The sequence below is a fragment of the Nicotiana tabacum genome, chromosome 8, assembly GCF_000715075.1.
Source record: "Nicotiana tabacum cultivar K326 chromosome 8, ASM71507v2, whole genome shotgun sequence".
In the NCBI taxonomy this organism is placed as follows: domain Eukaryota; kingdom Viridiplantae; phylum Streptophyta; class Magnoliopsida; order Solanales; family Solanaceae; genus Nicotiana; species Nicotiana tabacum.
Genome location: NC_134087.1, coordinates 209346960 through 209362379, shown reverse-complemented (window position 1 = coordinate 209362379; position 15420 = coordinate 209346960). Strand labels below are relative to the sequence as shown.

Sequence of the window (15420 nt, the reverse complement as noted above, 5' to 3'; positions counted from 1 at the left end):
ACTCCTTGTCCTATATTTTCTTAGTAATGTTACAAATTTATTCTTCATATTGTTGGCGCTTGACAATTGACGTCATAAAACGGCAACAAACAATATTTATCCAAGTGTTGTATTCGTTAAACAATGCAGTACGATACATTAGAAAACGACACGTAACAACATTTTCTAACAAGCTCTAATTAAGGGTTGAAATCAAATTGTCAAAATGATATCGCCGTTTTCTTAAATCAAATGAAACGTATTAAAACTTATAATGGTGATGTTGCATATCTCGATTATTTCTGTATGCACCCACACCCTATTATCAATAATTTTGCTCATTAAAATTTAAGTAAATAGAAAAGAAGTCATAAATAAACATTAATATACTTCCTCTATCACAATTTATGAGTCATATCTCTTTTTAGTCTACCTAAAAAAAATCATACTTCACCAAAGCTTAAGTAAATAAAAAGAAATCATAACACGAATAATTAATTTAATTTGTAAATAAATAAATAAGGTCGGTTTACATATTATACTAATACTTTATTTGTCCTAATTAGGTATTGTATTTTTCTTTTAATCATCTCAAAGGAATATTATATTTTATTATTTAAAAATATTTTAATTTTAAACTTTTTATTATACTTTTAATGAATTGATATATATAGTCATATTTAAACTAATTTTCTTATTTGGATGGTTGTTACTCATTGTATCGTATCGTATTGTTACTTTAAATATAATATTTGTTTTGATTGTTACTTAAATTTTATTGTATCGTATCGTTAAATCCATCGTTAGATAACAACGAAATGTGCCACTTTATGTAATGACCGATTTAGTGTGGTCACGTCGTTACCTTGTCTTTTTCTCTCAATCTCACCCTTTATTATTATTAAATTATTTTATTTTATCATTTACCCTATTTTTTATATAGTAATTTTACCTTGTATCATAATTGTTTTTATAATATTACAAGTTTATTCTTCGTATTACTTATGCGTGATATCATGAAATGATGACAAACGATACAATCTATCCAAACATTATATTTATCAAACGATACAGTGCAATATAATACAGTATGATACGATACATTTGGACGCGTAACAACCATCCAAACAAGCTGTCGACACAAACATAAATTGGGACGGAAAGAGTAATATTTTGGAGAAATGACATAAACCAAACATGTATTGAAAATGCATTGAAAAGACATTTTCCTATTAGCTTTACCAATATATATATAATAGAAGTAAATAGAATTTTGAGCGGTTAAAGTTAACCAATTCTTCTCTTCTTCTTCGTCATCATCCTCCGCTGCTCATAAATCCCCAAATAATTTACCTCAGTTCCCAATCGATCTGAATCTCTTGGTTTCTCCGTTTTCCGGCGACTTTTCTACCGGAGCTTCTCCATTTTCCGGTAATAATTCCGTCTGCGAATTCGCCATTTCTCTCTTTTACTCAGAATGTGTTTGTACAGATATGTGTACGTTTTTGTGTACAGAAATACGAACAATTAATTTTCACACACGCGCACACATTGAATTCAGTTTGATATTCTCATCAAATCATCTTAATATGAATTAAAGCGGAAACTGTTGTGGAGATTCAGTTTTCATCATTTTTTTTAATCCAAAATTTTACAAAAAAGAAAAGAAAATAAAAGACAAGAACTAAATCATGTGATTAGATTTATAAACAGTTCTGTAAATTAGTAAATTTTGTAAACAGTACTTTTGCGAGTTTATGATCAGTTCAAAATTTTAATTTTGCCAGCTGTAATGTCAGATATTTTCTGTTGTTGTTCCATATATATATATACATACATATAGTTTCTTCAATCATATGAGTATGTATATATTGGTTTGTAAGTTTTTTTTCCCTGTGATAAATCGCATTTTTTTTTATTTTTATGACAACTATCCACTACCCGTAGTACCCCGTAACTCTGCCTTTAGGCAGATAGGAAGAAATCACCTAAAATTTTTACATGCGAAAATTGCTTATTTATTATGTGTGCATATAAACCATGTAATGCATGATCTACTTGGCTTGTTTCTAGATTATTTATATAGCTTTTATTATGATTATGATTGATAGGTTTGTGATGAGCTAAGTTATAGGTATTTTCACTTTGTGAATTCTGTGGGAAATGAGTGTTGAAAGATGAAGAAAGTGAAGAGGAAGCTTGGGAAGTATGAGCTTGGTAGAACTATTGGGGAAGGCACTTTTGCCAAAGTTAAGTTTGCACAAAATACCGAGACGGGGGAGAATGTTGCCGTTAAAATCTTGGCGAAAAGCACCATTCTTAAGCACAGAATGGTTGAGCAGGTACTAAAATATACTTCCTTTCGTTTAAACTCTCGAGTTTATGCTTCATCTATCCTGCAAACTTTGTTTTTTTTCTTTTTTTTTTTTTTTGGTTTTGATCAATGGCGCTGTTCATATATCCTGCATTTAAAAGGTGGAGCTTGATAAATTAGAATTTTTTTTCAAATTGGAAAGTGATTATTCTTAAAACGAAGTTTGAGTTCACAAATCTCTTATGTCGAATTCATTAGCAGTGGGCGGAGCCATAAGTTCCTCTAAGGGATTCAAAAAGAAATACTAAAATGTCACACCTAGGATTTGAACGAATGACCTAAAGCAATTCTTAAGAATCCATGCACTAAAATAGAATGTTCCTTTTTCAAGGGGATTCAACAGTTCATATATAACCGAAAAGATTTTTTTGGCCTTATTCATGCAGTATAATTCCCCGGCGAAGGGGATTCAATTAAACCCCCTTGGCACAAGCTAGCTCTGCCCCTGTTCAGTAGGCTTTTCTGGTTTGATGTGAAGCAAGAGTAACCATGACATTTTCCATGGTAATCTCTTGTCAAAATCGAACCTATGTGAATGTGTGTGGTATCTGAGCTGAATCTCATTAATGAATATCAATATGTTCATCTATTTTTGAGTAACAATACAAACCTCAGTAAGTTGATGGTTGACAACAGTTTAGCTGTGTAAAATAATTAAAGCTTTAATCATATTGGATTTCGATTATAAAAATGATTTTTCTGTTAGGAGAGCATATTCTGGAGTCTGTGTGTGATTAGTGTTAGTGTCCTTGTTCTTCTTCATCTCTTGCATTTTTGGCTGGTTAATTTGTTGACTTCTTTGAGATGGTTTCCAGATCAAGAGAGAGATATCTATAATGAAGATTGTTAGACATCCTTGCATAGTTCGGCTTCACGAGGTAAAAAGAAAAAAAGAACAAATTTATGAATATTACGAGTACTACTGTGTCCAACTAAGTGTAATTGTTTCTTCACTTTTTGCTGTTGCTGATGTTTATTGATTTTGTGTATTTCCTTATAGGTTTTAGCTAGCCAGACAAAAATATATATCATTCAGGAGTTTGTCACTGGAGGAGAGCTTTTTGATAAAATTGTAAGATTCCTTCAGAATTTTCAATAAGGTTATTACATCATTAAATCAATAACTCTTGTAGACTTGCTGTTAGATTTTCGTTGTATGTGATAATAACTTGATAGCTTTCTATTTGATAATGACTGGAAACGTATCTGTAAATGAGAATAGAGGTACGACTGAGGCACTATTGCAACTACTGTGCGTGCCTATGACAAGCTTCTATGAATTGATACTCTTCATTTATCAGGAGAAGTTGTAGCTCTGGGCCACAATACTTTAATGGAGATTCTGGAAGTAGATAATGTAGTGGTCAGCTGATATCCTTGGTGCATCCTATTCAATATTCACAAAGCATTAGACTGGTGGAGTAATCTGTATAATGAGAAAATAGAGGCATGACTGAGATATCTCTCTTTTTTATCTGGAAAATAGAGGCATGACTGATATATCAGAAAGAAAAAAAGAACTTCTGTATTCGGATAAATAGTAGTATGGGCCACGTTTGTTACGAGGAGAGCTTGGAGTTAGGTTGCTTTGCACTGAAAGTAGTTGAAAGTGTGCTGAATTTCCTTCTAGAATTCCATCTAGTCAAGCTGTTCCACTAGCTAGATCTTAGCAATCTTATTGTGAACATCAGATAATGATTGGTAATGCTTAATTTGTTAGTGACAATTTAGCTTCAATTCAATTATTTTCAGACAGTAAGGTACGGCATCCAGAAGGATTCTCTCATTATGCCTGAATAGTTGGTATGAAACACGGTCCAGCCTTGTTCTGATTTCTGAACCTTTGTCCACAAGGATGGATAGGAAACCAACTACATGTATTCTTCATCAAATATATAAATTGTTGGGTTACTTAGGTATAAATTGGTTCAGTGACAGTAGTCCAGTTTCCATTTAGGCACTTCCATCTTTACTAATTTACTTCATCTCATGGAACTTTGACCTTTGTGGTTTATTTTGTCCTTCTCCCTAAATGAATTTTCAAGGTTTGATTTTCAAGATCTTGTGATGCATCTGTCTCTTCAATAATATTGTCGCTCAATTTATAGGTTCTTCAAGGTAGGATTTCTGATGATGAAGCGAGGCGGTACTTTCAACAACTCATAGATGCAGTTGCTCATTGTCACAGTAAGGGTGTTTATCACCGAGATCTGAAGGTTGGCAATTGCTGATTGGGAAATATGTTGTGAGAATTATCTATCCTAATACCTAAGCAATTAACCATTATTGTTCCTTGTTCTCCAGCCTGAAAATTTGCTTCTTGATTGCCAAGGGAACTTAAAAGTTTCTGACTTTGGGCTTAGTGCATTGCCTCAACAAGTAAGAAGCATCTCATTTTAGTTGCATTAGATGGTATAGCTATCTTTGTTTCTTTCCTTTGCCCTGTTAATTAGAGCTTCTAAAAGGCCATGTACTCAAATCTCTAACAGGGTGTCGAGCTCCTCCATACCACTTGTGGGACTCCAAATTATGTTGCACCTGAGGTATGATCCATATGTGATTTGAATCATTCAGTGACTTTTTAAGTTATTATGAGTGCTTGCCTCCTGTTTTATACATGCAACCCCTCATTCTTCATTTGATTGGCCTTCTATCTTCAAGAACCCATTTTAATCTTATACCTTAAATTGTGAACTAAGAGGAAATGATGTACTTTTACGTTGCTAGTGTTGCGACCAAAAACACCCACGCAAGTGCACGTGATCGTCAAGTAATAGAGTAGTGAGTAGAGTATCGTTCCCACGAAGACTTATGATTAACTGTTGACTAATTCAAACTCAATTAATTTGTCTATCCAAGAGGTTTTTCACTAAATAGAGATGTAATTGTTTTACTACCTAAACTACCAAGCAATAATCTAACTAGAGTTAGATTAACCAAACAAATAACAATTTCGAGTAACAAACAGTAGGAGAAGATATTCCAGGGTCACAGGCTAGTTAACAATCGTGTTATGTTCTTGGCTTAATATGACTAATCGATTTATCTGGATTGTTGATTGACAGGGTTAATGTTACTCATAAGAATCTGTCGAGTTCTTACTCGCCTATTCAAGTTAACTTAATGCCTATATGTCTATGGAATTAAGATTAACAAGAATGCATTTACAATTCCTGTATTTCAACCAAGCAAGGCAATTGAGTATATGTCTATCCCAATTACTAATCCGTTCCCCGAGGCTCGGGTTCAAGAACTTGCTCTATTTAATTCTATATGTAATCTAAAGTTCCCACTTTCGAGTTCAACTAAAGATTCGTAGATAGTATTTCACTATTAGCTACTCAGCAAAATAATTAAAAGCAGAATTAAATAAGCAACCCAATATGATAAACCAACTTTGTCAAATTAAACTTCAAACAACAACATTCATGTTTCACCCATGACCCTAGAACAATGGGTTTTAGCCACTCATACTAGTGTTCATCACAAATAGGTTCAATTTCATCCCAAATAGCAAAAACCAATAGAAGAAAAGAAGAACTTGATGGTCAAATCTCCTCCTTGCCTCTTGTCTCTCTATTTCTTGCACTAGACTTTGAAAACCTCTTCCTTTCTTCCTTGGGTGAGCTTGACTTTATATAGGTTAAGTGAGTTTTCCTCCAGATTTCCAATTCTGCCCCTAAATAACTCTTCCCGGATTTTGGACTAGCGCGGCCGCGCACCTGGCCGCGCTAATTGGCTGAGATTCTGTCATGGACGCGCTAAAAGGAGCGCGGTCGCGCACCTGGACGCGCATGTCCAGTTTTCTGTTTCATCACTTCTGTTCCTCGTCTTCAAGCGTACTCAGCTCTGAGGGGCTTTTCTTGCTCCAAAATGGTTCCAATCACAACTGTTTAAGGCATCACCTAGGCTCCTCATCCTGCAATATATACAATTCACATTTAGAGCCTATTTTTCATCAATTAACCATATTATGATATTGGAATATAATCAAGTGGGAGCATAAACAATCGCCAAATTACCTAGATTTAACCTATTATCAGCTAGTCCTGGTTTAGTAATTAGTTTAGTCATAAGGAATCTTCAGTTCTTTTTAGTAGTAAATTCATTCATATCATTTTCTAAACCATTAAGATATCACTTTTGCCAGCTATGATTATTGTTTGGTTTTGCCTCTTCAAGATGAAGTCTTATGGGCGATGAGGAGTGCGCCTTCACGTTGTGGTGCCTGCAGTGGGTGCTGCCTAAGCGAGGCGAAGTTCTCTGATGGTATTGCACCTAGCTTCAGGGCTTAGCCGCCAAAGCGAGGCTCTGACACAATATGCTAAAGTTTATAAGTGATGACTTTTATTGTGAAAAAAAAGAAAGCTGAGTTTGTTAGTTTTAGTGCTTGTCAGTTCCACATTCTTTTTGGTCTTTTACTGAAGGGTTGTGAGTCTGTTAGACTGTTAACCCCTTACCAATTCCTCCCTAACATACTTCTTCCCTGCAATCGTTATCACACTTAATTCTTGCTAAATGCTACAGTTATAAGATACTTAAGGAATAAAAAGAAGGTTTATTATTTGAGAACTGGCTTCGAAGAATTTCTGGACTTAGCAAGAATTGGTTCTTTGCAATGTGAGAAGTTCCAAAACCATGCTACAACCCAGCTCTGGAACCATGTTTTACCTTCTAGAATATGAGCTCCAAATATCGTCTAAGAAAATGAAGTTCCTAAAGGTGTTATCTCCTATCTTTCAGCTTGATTGACTAGAAAATTAGGTTCTCTCAGCTATGTTCCCGTTCCCTTATATGTCTTCTGCGAAGTCCACAATAAAAAGTACCTTCATTATTTGTTTTATCTGCAAGGAGCTTGAATCAGAAAGAAGCTAAACAGAGGGTTTGTTTTCTTTGTTTTAATTCATTGCCAACCCTTTCACCTAGCAAGATCAATTGGCTTTTTTATTAGTCATCAAACGAGAGAAAATAGAATGTATTTCCCTTTCGAGAGCCCTGTAGTAATGTACCTTCAAATTATTGCAGTTAGAGTCAATACCCTTTCTTTGGGTAACATCATAACCTTGTGCAAATTGTGTAATATAAGAGGTTTGCACCAAGTTGAATTTGTCCGGACTCTGTCAATTGGTGAACATATCTTGATTTTCTTAAGATGTTTTTCCATATTAGAATGAGCTTGACCTCTTTCTGCTGTGGTTGGCTTATTACTCTTAGTTAATCCTTCAGGTGTTAAGTAACCGAGGTTATGATGGTGCCGCTGCTGATGTGTGGTCATGCGGTGTCGTTCTTTATGTTCTGATGGCAGGATATCTTCCATTTGATGAGGCAGACCTTCATACCTTGTATACAAAGGTTAGATGCAGTAATCACACATTTGTAATGTTTTAAATGGAATCTGTAAATGATTTTCTTTTGCTTCTTATACAGTTACAAGTGCTAATGATTAATTATGGGTCATATGAGGGACAATGTTGGTTCTTTTCTGTATTAGCAATATGATAATGTGTTTGTTTAAGAGACCAGCCCCATCTCATATGTATTGTATTCATTTCTATATGGGATTGTGGTGTAGTTAATTGCTTGATATACTTGCTTCAGTTTTCGGACCATTAAACACCACCTGCTAAGACAGTTTGAAGTTTGAAGGGTAAGCTCTATTTCACTTGGCATCGGCCACACTGCTCTTATCAAGACACTGTAGTTCCATATTTCTGATTTTATCTTAATCTGCATGAGTTGCCTCCTTTCCTTTTTTTTTTTTTTTTGCTATGATGGTGGTGTCTGGGCCACCTCGTGCGTACCTCGACTATTCCATCAGGTACCTGCTACCTTTCACTAGCACATGCATCGGGCAACACTGCCAAAAATAAGGCTCGAGTAAATAGAAAAAAATCACCTAGTATTTTTTTGTCGGGCTAGGATTTGAAATTTTGAATCTGAGACCTCATGGAAAGAAATCAGCTTCCTTGTGTTTCTTTTCTTTAATATTTCTATCTTTGTTTGTTGTTGTTTTTAGATTAATTGGAGTTTTAAAAGTCACCTGACATTTCTTGTACATGGCTTACTATATATTAAAGTTATTGTTTGTTCTTGTACGCGGCTTACTATATGTTAAAGTTATTATTCGTTCTCCGCAAATGTCTTATTGGTTTTGATATTGAAACAGATCAATGCTGCTGATTTTTCCTGTCCATTTTGGTTTTCTCTTGGTGCAACATCATTGATTCGAAAAATTATTGATCCAAATCCTCGAACAGTAAGTGCAGTGATATTTTTAACCCTGATATTATGGTGTATTGTCTGTTTATCACTTAATTTTTCGATCTATTATAACCAAATGACATTAAACTTGAACTAGAAGAGATCTGAAGATAGATGGCTACCTAGAATGAGATTTCCCATCTGAATATAGAATATTCACAAGTGAAGTAGCAGAATGAAATTTTAAAAATATATAGGAGACCTCAATCAAGTATGAAATCTGAATAAACATACGCTTTTTGGACATGCTTTGTGTTTGATTTGGTCAGGTGGAGGAGTATGCGCTCATACCTTTTGGACAAAGTTAAAACATTTGACAGATATTGTCCAAAAAAGGTAAAACTGATAGATGCTGGGAACCAAGGATTTCATGTGATGGTATAAGGAAGATATGACAATCTAGCTCTCATGCGGGGGGCCGGGGTCCCCGCCGGTTGGGGGGGGGGTGTATGTTTAAGACTATTAGGGGTCTTTTGGTTTGAAGACAAGTTATGTTGGGATTAGTTATGCTAGGATTAGTTATACTGGTATTATTTCTTATTGATAGAATTATACTGGGTTGTTGTTAAATGTTTGGTTTGTTGTATTAATCCTGGGATTGTCAATTTTACTGCTTTATCGTGGGATTATTATTCCACCATCTGGCAGATATAAGTTATCCTGGTATTATTTTTAATCTTGGGATAACTTATCCCATGATTAGTGACCAAACAAGTAATAAGGTGGTATTAAATTTTTATCCCTGGATTATTTTTGCGTATCCATCGTACCAAATGGCCTCTTAAAGTTTAAGCTCTAAGAATAAATAGAGAGACATAATTGAATAGTTGGAAGATATTAATTTGGAGGAAAAAAAGAATAGATGGAAGATCCATTCTTGTGTCTATGATGATCCATGATTGAGTTGTACCACTTATGTAACTTGGTCCTGCTAATGAGTTCCACCTTGATAATCAATGTGAAAAAAAGTCAACCCAAAATTGTCAATCTAACCTCTTCTGTGGGATAAAATTAGATACTTTCTTTGAGAGCGACTGAGATCTTAGAAGAGTTGACCCATTTACAACAATGCCTCATGTCTCGAGAATGCTTCTTCGATCTTCAGATAATAGTCAAATGTCTTTCTAATCGATATTCTGTCACTGAAAAGGCTAGTTAATCAAACAAAATTCTCAATAGTAGATAACAAAGTAAAGCTACTATTAGTTCCCCTATCATGCTAATTTGTGGTTGTGGCCTTCTCTGCTGCTTCTTCTCTTTTTCTTTTTTCTTTCTTCTTTTTCAGTTCCACCTAAAGCTTAGTGCATTCCCCTACCAAAGAAATTCCTAATACTTTAAATGATACTCACTTTATGCAAATTACATCGGCAATTAACAAAACTGCACCCAAAGCTTCTTTACTGAAGTGTGTCCCCATGGCTTAGTTCAAGTAGCAAAGGTTGAGGCACTTGTGACTTAGGTCACAGGTTCGAGCCATGTGCCATGTAAACTAAGCCTGGTATTTAAGTGAAGAAGGGTAGAGGAGGGGGCCTATTATCCCTGAGTTTCAAAGGCTGCGGTTGGTCCTAAGGTTTGGCCCCAAACGGATTCCTCGGTCATCAAAGAAAGAAAAAAGGAAAAACTTCTTACCTGAAGTGAAGCAGAACTATGTTTGTATTCATAATTTTATCAAGAATAAAAGCTTTGTAGTAATTGGACATGGTTGATGAAATAGCTAGGATGGATTTGGCTTTGGTTGAGAAGCCACGATGAAAGAACTCCGCAGACTTGCAAGGCATTGTTCTGCAGTAATATATAAGAATTAAATACAATATTCCTTACTTCATCTAGATTTTCAGTGGTTATGGGATGTCCCAAAATATTTGACACTACTACATTTTTATAACTTTTACAATATTCAGAAATCTTAATTCATTAAACTTTTCAGAATTGTTCTACTTTGACTTGATGTGATGTTTCTTAGTCAAACTAGCTTTTTGAACCATTACTTTAATATTTTCTTCTTGAATCATAATATAATAATGGGGAGCCTTGGCGTAACTGGTAAAGTTGTTGTCATGTGATCAGGAGGTCACGGGTTCAAGCCGTGGAAACAGCTTTTTGCAGAAATGGTAAGGTTGCGTACAACAGACCCTTGTGGTCCGGCCCTTCCCCGGACCCTGCGCATAGCGGAAGCTTAGTGCACGGGGCTGCCCTTTATAATAAATAAGTTAAATTAACATGTTAAGCTCTTTCTCCAATCGAATACTATCAAAGAAACTGGGACAAAAATGTGATATTCCATCATGAACCTTCAAAATCCATAACCATGTAGAATATTGTGAGACATTGCTCCGTTGAGAGGTAAAGCTCTGTTTCATTAGAACTGAATGAATATTTTGAGTCTGGTTGCTCAACATGGAGTAAACCCTTCCAAATCTCTCTGACTGGTTATAGAGATCCTTTTTAGGGCCATTTTAAATGTGAGAAATGCATTATGCTTGCCTTCTACTCGTTTGCTGCTTTTTCAGTAAAAAAAATGTTTTCCTTTCTCATCTTCTACGTTAGTTTGAGAAACCTCAGCCTAACTGGTACAGAATCAAGAGTCCTTTTGGTGTTTTCGTAGTGATTTATGTTAATCAAAGCCATGTACATGCAGCGGATCAAGATTGAAGGGATAAGACGAGACCCTTGGTTCCGGAAAAACTACGTGCCTGTTAGAGCCAAGGCAGATGAAGTAGTGAATCTTGATGATGTCCGTGCTGTGTTCGATGACATTGAGGTAGAATTCTTGCACACTTGTGATTTTAGTATGCTAACTAGATAAGGAGATGGTGAAATTGAAAATAATGGATATAGATCAGCTGAAGTGTTTGGCCTGTTACTGCATTGTTCTCCTCCATTCTAGGTTTTGATATGCTATCTTCAATTGTTGCAGGATGCATTTGTAAGTGAAAAATCTGAAAATAGTGACAGTGGCCCCTTGGTAATGAATGCATTTGAGATGATAACACTATCGCAGGGATTGAATCTATCTGCCTTGTTTGACAGGCGTCAGGTACAATGATTAATTTAGTTCATGGACCAAAAATAAACCAAATCAAAGTTCGTCATAGTTTATTTCATCTCCACTTCTCCTCTTTCTTCTCTTTCTTTCTCCCGACTCTTCTTCTAAGCTTTTCATTTCTCGGATAAGAAGGGAATCTGATGGAGATGTAAATTGTTTCTTCCTTTAATTTTTCGTTAGGTTAGTTTCTCTCCGTCTATTTTTCTTATCTTTTTCCTCTTTTTTCTTGTAGTCAGACCCAATGCTACATAATGCCAACCATTTCAAATCCAATTTTGGATCAAATACGTCCCTTTTTTTGTTATGAAATAAACGTGTCAGATATGATCCGGATAGCTTATAATTATAGGGAGTGAGTAGGCTAATGTTTCTACAAACTTAAAAGTGCTCATCATCTTTTGTTAAAAAGGGGTTTGCAACTTCCTTGTTGTAACTAAGCGCAATTGACTCTCTTTTTTTTTTTTTTTTTGCAGGATTATGTTAAGCGTCAAACTCGATTTGTTTCCCGCCAACCTGCTAAAGTCATCATTACAACGATTGAAGCAGCAGCAGAGTCGTTGGGTCTTAAGGTCCACACACGCAATTACAAGGTACATTCGAAATTTCCATATATTTCAACGACAAGTGATTCTTTTATTCAAGCAATTGAATCAGTATGAAGCAATGTTGTAATTGAATAGCCAATTCTCCATCTGATCAACTATGATTGTCAGAAATCTTCCACCATATTCCCACTATCTATCAACAATAATTCCCTTTTCCTTCCATACACTGAATTTCTGTCCCAATTACTGTGCAACCAACATAAAAGAAATGGGAATTCATCTTATTCGTTTTACCTGTTTTTGATCAGGAGCAAAATCATAACTGTGTCACAAGATATATTTTAGTATCATGATACTCGTAGGTAAACATTGCCATTGGTTGAGGTTTTTTAAGGCTTTTGTGGTGCTAAGATCATGTTTTTAAACCACAAAACATAGCCTTGAGTGAGTTCCTTTTTATTGAATGGGCGTTTATATTTTCAACCACTATGTTTATTGCAGACAAGAATTGAGGGGGTAACGGCAAATAAGGCTGGTCAATTTGCTGTTGTGATGGAGGTAACTTTCAATCTCCATAAACTAAATCATTACAAGATTGCTGCTTGTTATTATCATTTGACAACTCTTTCTTTAATTTGTAAAGGTTTTCCAAGTAGCGCCCTCCCTTTTCATGGTTGATGCTAGAAAAGCTGCTGGGGACACCCTTGAATATCACAAGGTCTGCTTCTACATTCAACTTTTGCTAATTAGTTTTTCACTATAGCTTGCATTACAATTCTTATATCTAGTTTCTTTAAGGAACTCCATGAAGCTTGGAACTGCCTAACAGGCCATTGTTACTGTGCTTTTGCAGTTCTACAAAACCTTCTGTACGAAAATTGACGACATCATTTGGAAACCAAAGGATGGCATGTCAAAAGCTGCTCTGCTTAGAACAATGACTCGCTGAACTGGATTTCTGGAAAAGAAGTGAATCACTAAGCATTGTGATGTGTAATGAAGATGTTCCAATTTCGCTATCTGCCTTGTCTTGCATACTACATCATCATCGGATTGGTAAAGTATCTGCGTGGTTTCATGTGGTGAATTCCCCTACCCGATCCTCTGTACCCTCTCTAAATCTTTGTAATTGCTCGTCTTACTGTTAAATCTCGGTCTTATTGCATAGAAATAAGTGTGAACTTCCGAGATATCTTACAGTAAGATAGCAACTACATATCTTTAGTGCTCTGCAATTTGTAAATCACGGGCTTGAAAGCAATGGTGTTGACAACTAGATATATGCTAGTAGTAAAAAGAGTAGCATTTCATATTTTGTTTGCTTTTCCAACCAAGGCATCATTCTGGTTCTTATGTTGCTGCCATTATTTCTTGATATTTCTGTTGATGGTACTAATATAGTGTTTCTTTTCGTCGTCTTGACCCGAGGGTCTTTCGGAAACAACCTTTCTACCCTCTCGGGTAGGGGTAAGGTCTGCGTACACACTACCCTCCCCAAACCCAACTTACGAGTACTTCCAACCAAGGCATCACACCCTCAAATCTTCAGCAAAGAGAAGGATGCATCATTGGTAGTGGTGTGTGGAACTGAGTGTTTGTTTACCTCCCAGGAACCAATATTGCTTCCCATAAACACTTTGTCATCCCCACAAAAGTCAAAGATGAGGAAAACAAAAGAAAATTTATCACATGACATTTTAAGGTTGAAAGTACCTAGTCTCACATCTACACTCCCACGAAAGGAGATAGTAACCTTTATCTTGTGTAGTTCCTATTGAAAAAGGCTAGTAAAAAAGATGAAGGGGTCTATACATTTTTCAAAAATGATGAATCAAAGAGAACGAGTAGTATAAAAAAGAAGATAAAAATGGGTTTCTCCTTTTGTTCTTGTTGGCATTGACAAGAGCAAAAGAGCATAAGCGCTCAAGGGTGTAGCGTAATGGTCAATAAAGTCGGTAGAAAATCGTGAGATCTTAGGTTCAAATCTCACTGGAAATACAAATATTAGGTGATTTTTTTTTTCATATATTCAAGTCTTGGTGGACAAAATTATTCAATACTTCATGCTGATTCGAGGTAGCAGGTACTTATGAAATTAACCGAGGTGCGTGCCAGCTGACTCCAAAGAGAATATATGATCATTACTGACAGCAAATGTTGGTCCATTTGGGTAGGCAATAATGGTTGAAGCCACCATCCATTTGGTGCTATAGACTTTAGGTTGGTGAAGGATAAGGCATGTTAGATAAGAAAGAAAGATAGGCTTTTAAGAACCCGTTTGGACATAAGAATTTTTTTTTTTTTCAAAATCAGTGTTTGGCCATAAAATTTTCGATTTTCACTCGAAGATGAATTTTGGAATTTTTCAAAAATTTGAAAAACTCCAAAAATGTATTTTTCAAAATTTTCAATTAAGATCACTCACAAAAATTCAAAAACAAACCAAAATTATATTCAAGTCCAAACACGACTATAATTTTCAAATACCATTTTCATTTGAAATTTGTTCACTTTTTTTTCCCGAAATTTTACAATTCTTATGTCCAAATGCCCACTAAAACATGTGAAACTTGTGATTTAAACATTTAATAATATCGTGTGGATATAAAAATTTCTTATTAAAAATAAATAAAAAATTTAAATTAAATTATTTCTAAATATAGAAAGTTAACATTCTTATTTTTTTTCCAAATAAGAACTTTTGACTTTACTATAAGGAAAAAAAAGAGAGGCAAAGTTCACAAATACTTTAAGCTAAACATATCGCTGAAATCATTGTCTGAAATGGACCTACTTGTCCAGTGCATTGAATCTGCAATGGACCTACATGTCCAGTGCATTGAATCTGCATTATACGCAGATACGTTAAAATGAATACAAAAGTTTGACATTTCACAAATGATAAATTTCAAACATTGTGGCTGCCTGTTGCAGCTCTCTCATACATTCTCAAGTAATCATAACTTATATACGCCGTAAAGAATTTTTATATTATCAGTATATTTTAGCCAGATTATTCCTTTATTTTTCAAGTTATTAATCTCACTCTCTTATTTTTCAAGTTACTAATATCACTTAGGTGAACTGATTATAGGCGGATCGAGCCTTTGAAGATTGGGTCCAACTGAAAATTACGAAAGGGAGCCTTGGTATAACTAACCGGTAAAGTTGCTGGCATGTGACCAGGAGGTTATGGGTTTGAGCCGTAAAAACAA

At 35.2% G+C, this 15420-nt stretch overlaps 1 protein-coding gene across 5 annotated transcripts; it reads left to right on the top strand.

The window, feature by feature from the left end:
- Positions 1 to 1154: 1154 nt before the first annotated feature.
- LOC107806313 (CBL-interacting serine/threonine-protein kinase 24-like) lies at positions 1155 to 13535 on the top strand. 5 transcript variants are annotated; one of them, XM_016630450.2, is made up of 15 exons: positions 1155 to 1410; positions 2091 to 2321; positions 3169 to 3231; positions 3354 to 3425; positions 4462 to 4569; positions 4658 to 4732; positions 4843 to 4896; positions 7580 to 7705; positions 8520 to 8609; positions 11253 to 11375; positions 11532 to 11651; positions 12134 to 12250; positions 12707 to 12763; positions 12849 to 12923; positions 13059 to 13535. In XM_016630450.2, exons 2-15 carry the CDS (start codon positions 2157 to 2159, stop codon positions 13152 to 13154), a joined length of 1341 nt encoding a protein of 446 aa, XP_016485936.1. In that variant the 5' UTR covers positions 1155 to 1410; positions 2091 to 2156; the 3' UTR covers positions 13155 to 13535.
- The last annotated feature ends 1885 nt before the right edge of the window (positions 13536 to 15420 follow it).

What these genes read in the sequence shown, in the direction of transcription:
- LOC107806313 (XM_016630450.2), top strand. Translation starts at nt 2,157, where the DNA reads ATGAAGAAAGTGAAGAGGAAGCTTGGGAAGTATGAGCTTGGTAGAACT. An exon ending in GAGAGCTTTTTGATAAAATT is followed by an intron (nt 3,426 to 4,461) that starts GTAAGATTCCTT and finishes CTCAATTTATAG; the next exon opens with GTTCTTCAAGGTAGGATTTC. An exon ending in TCCACACACGCAATTACAAG is followed by an intron (nt 12,251 to 12,706) that starts GTACATTCGAAA and finishes TGTTTATTGCAG; the next exon opens with ACAAGAATTGAGGGGGTAAC.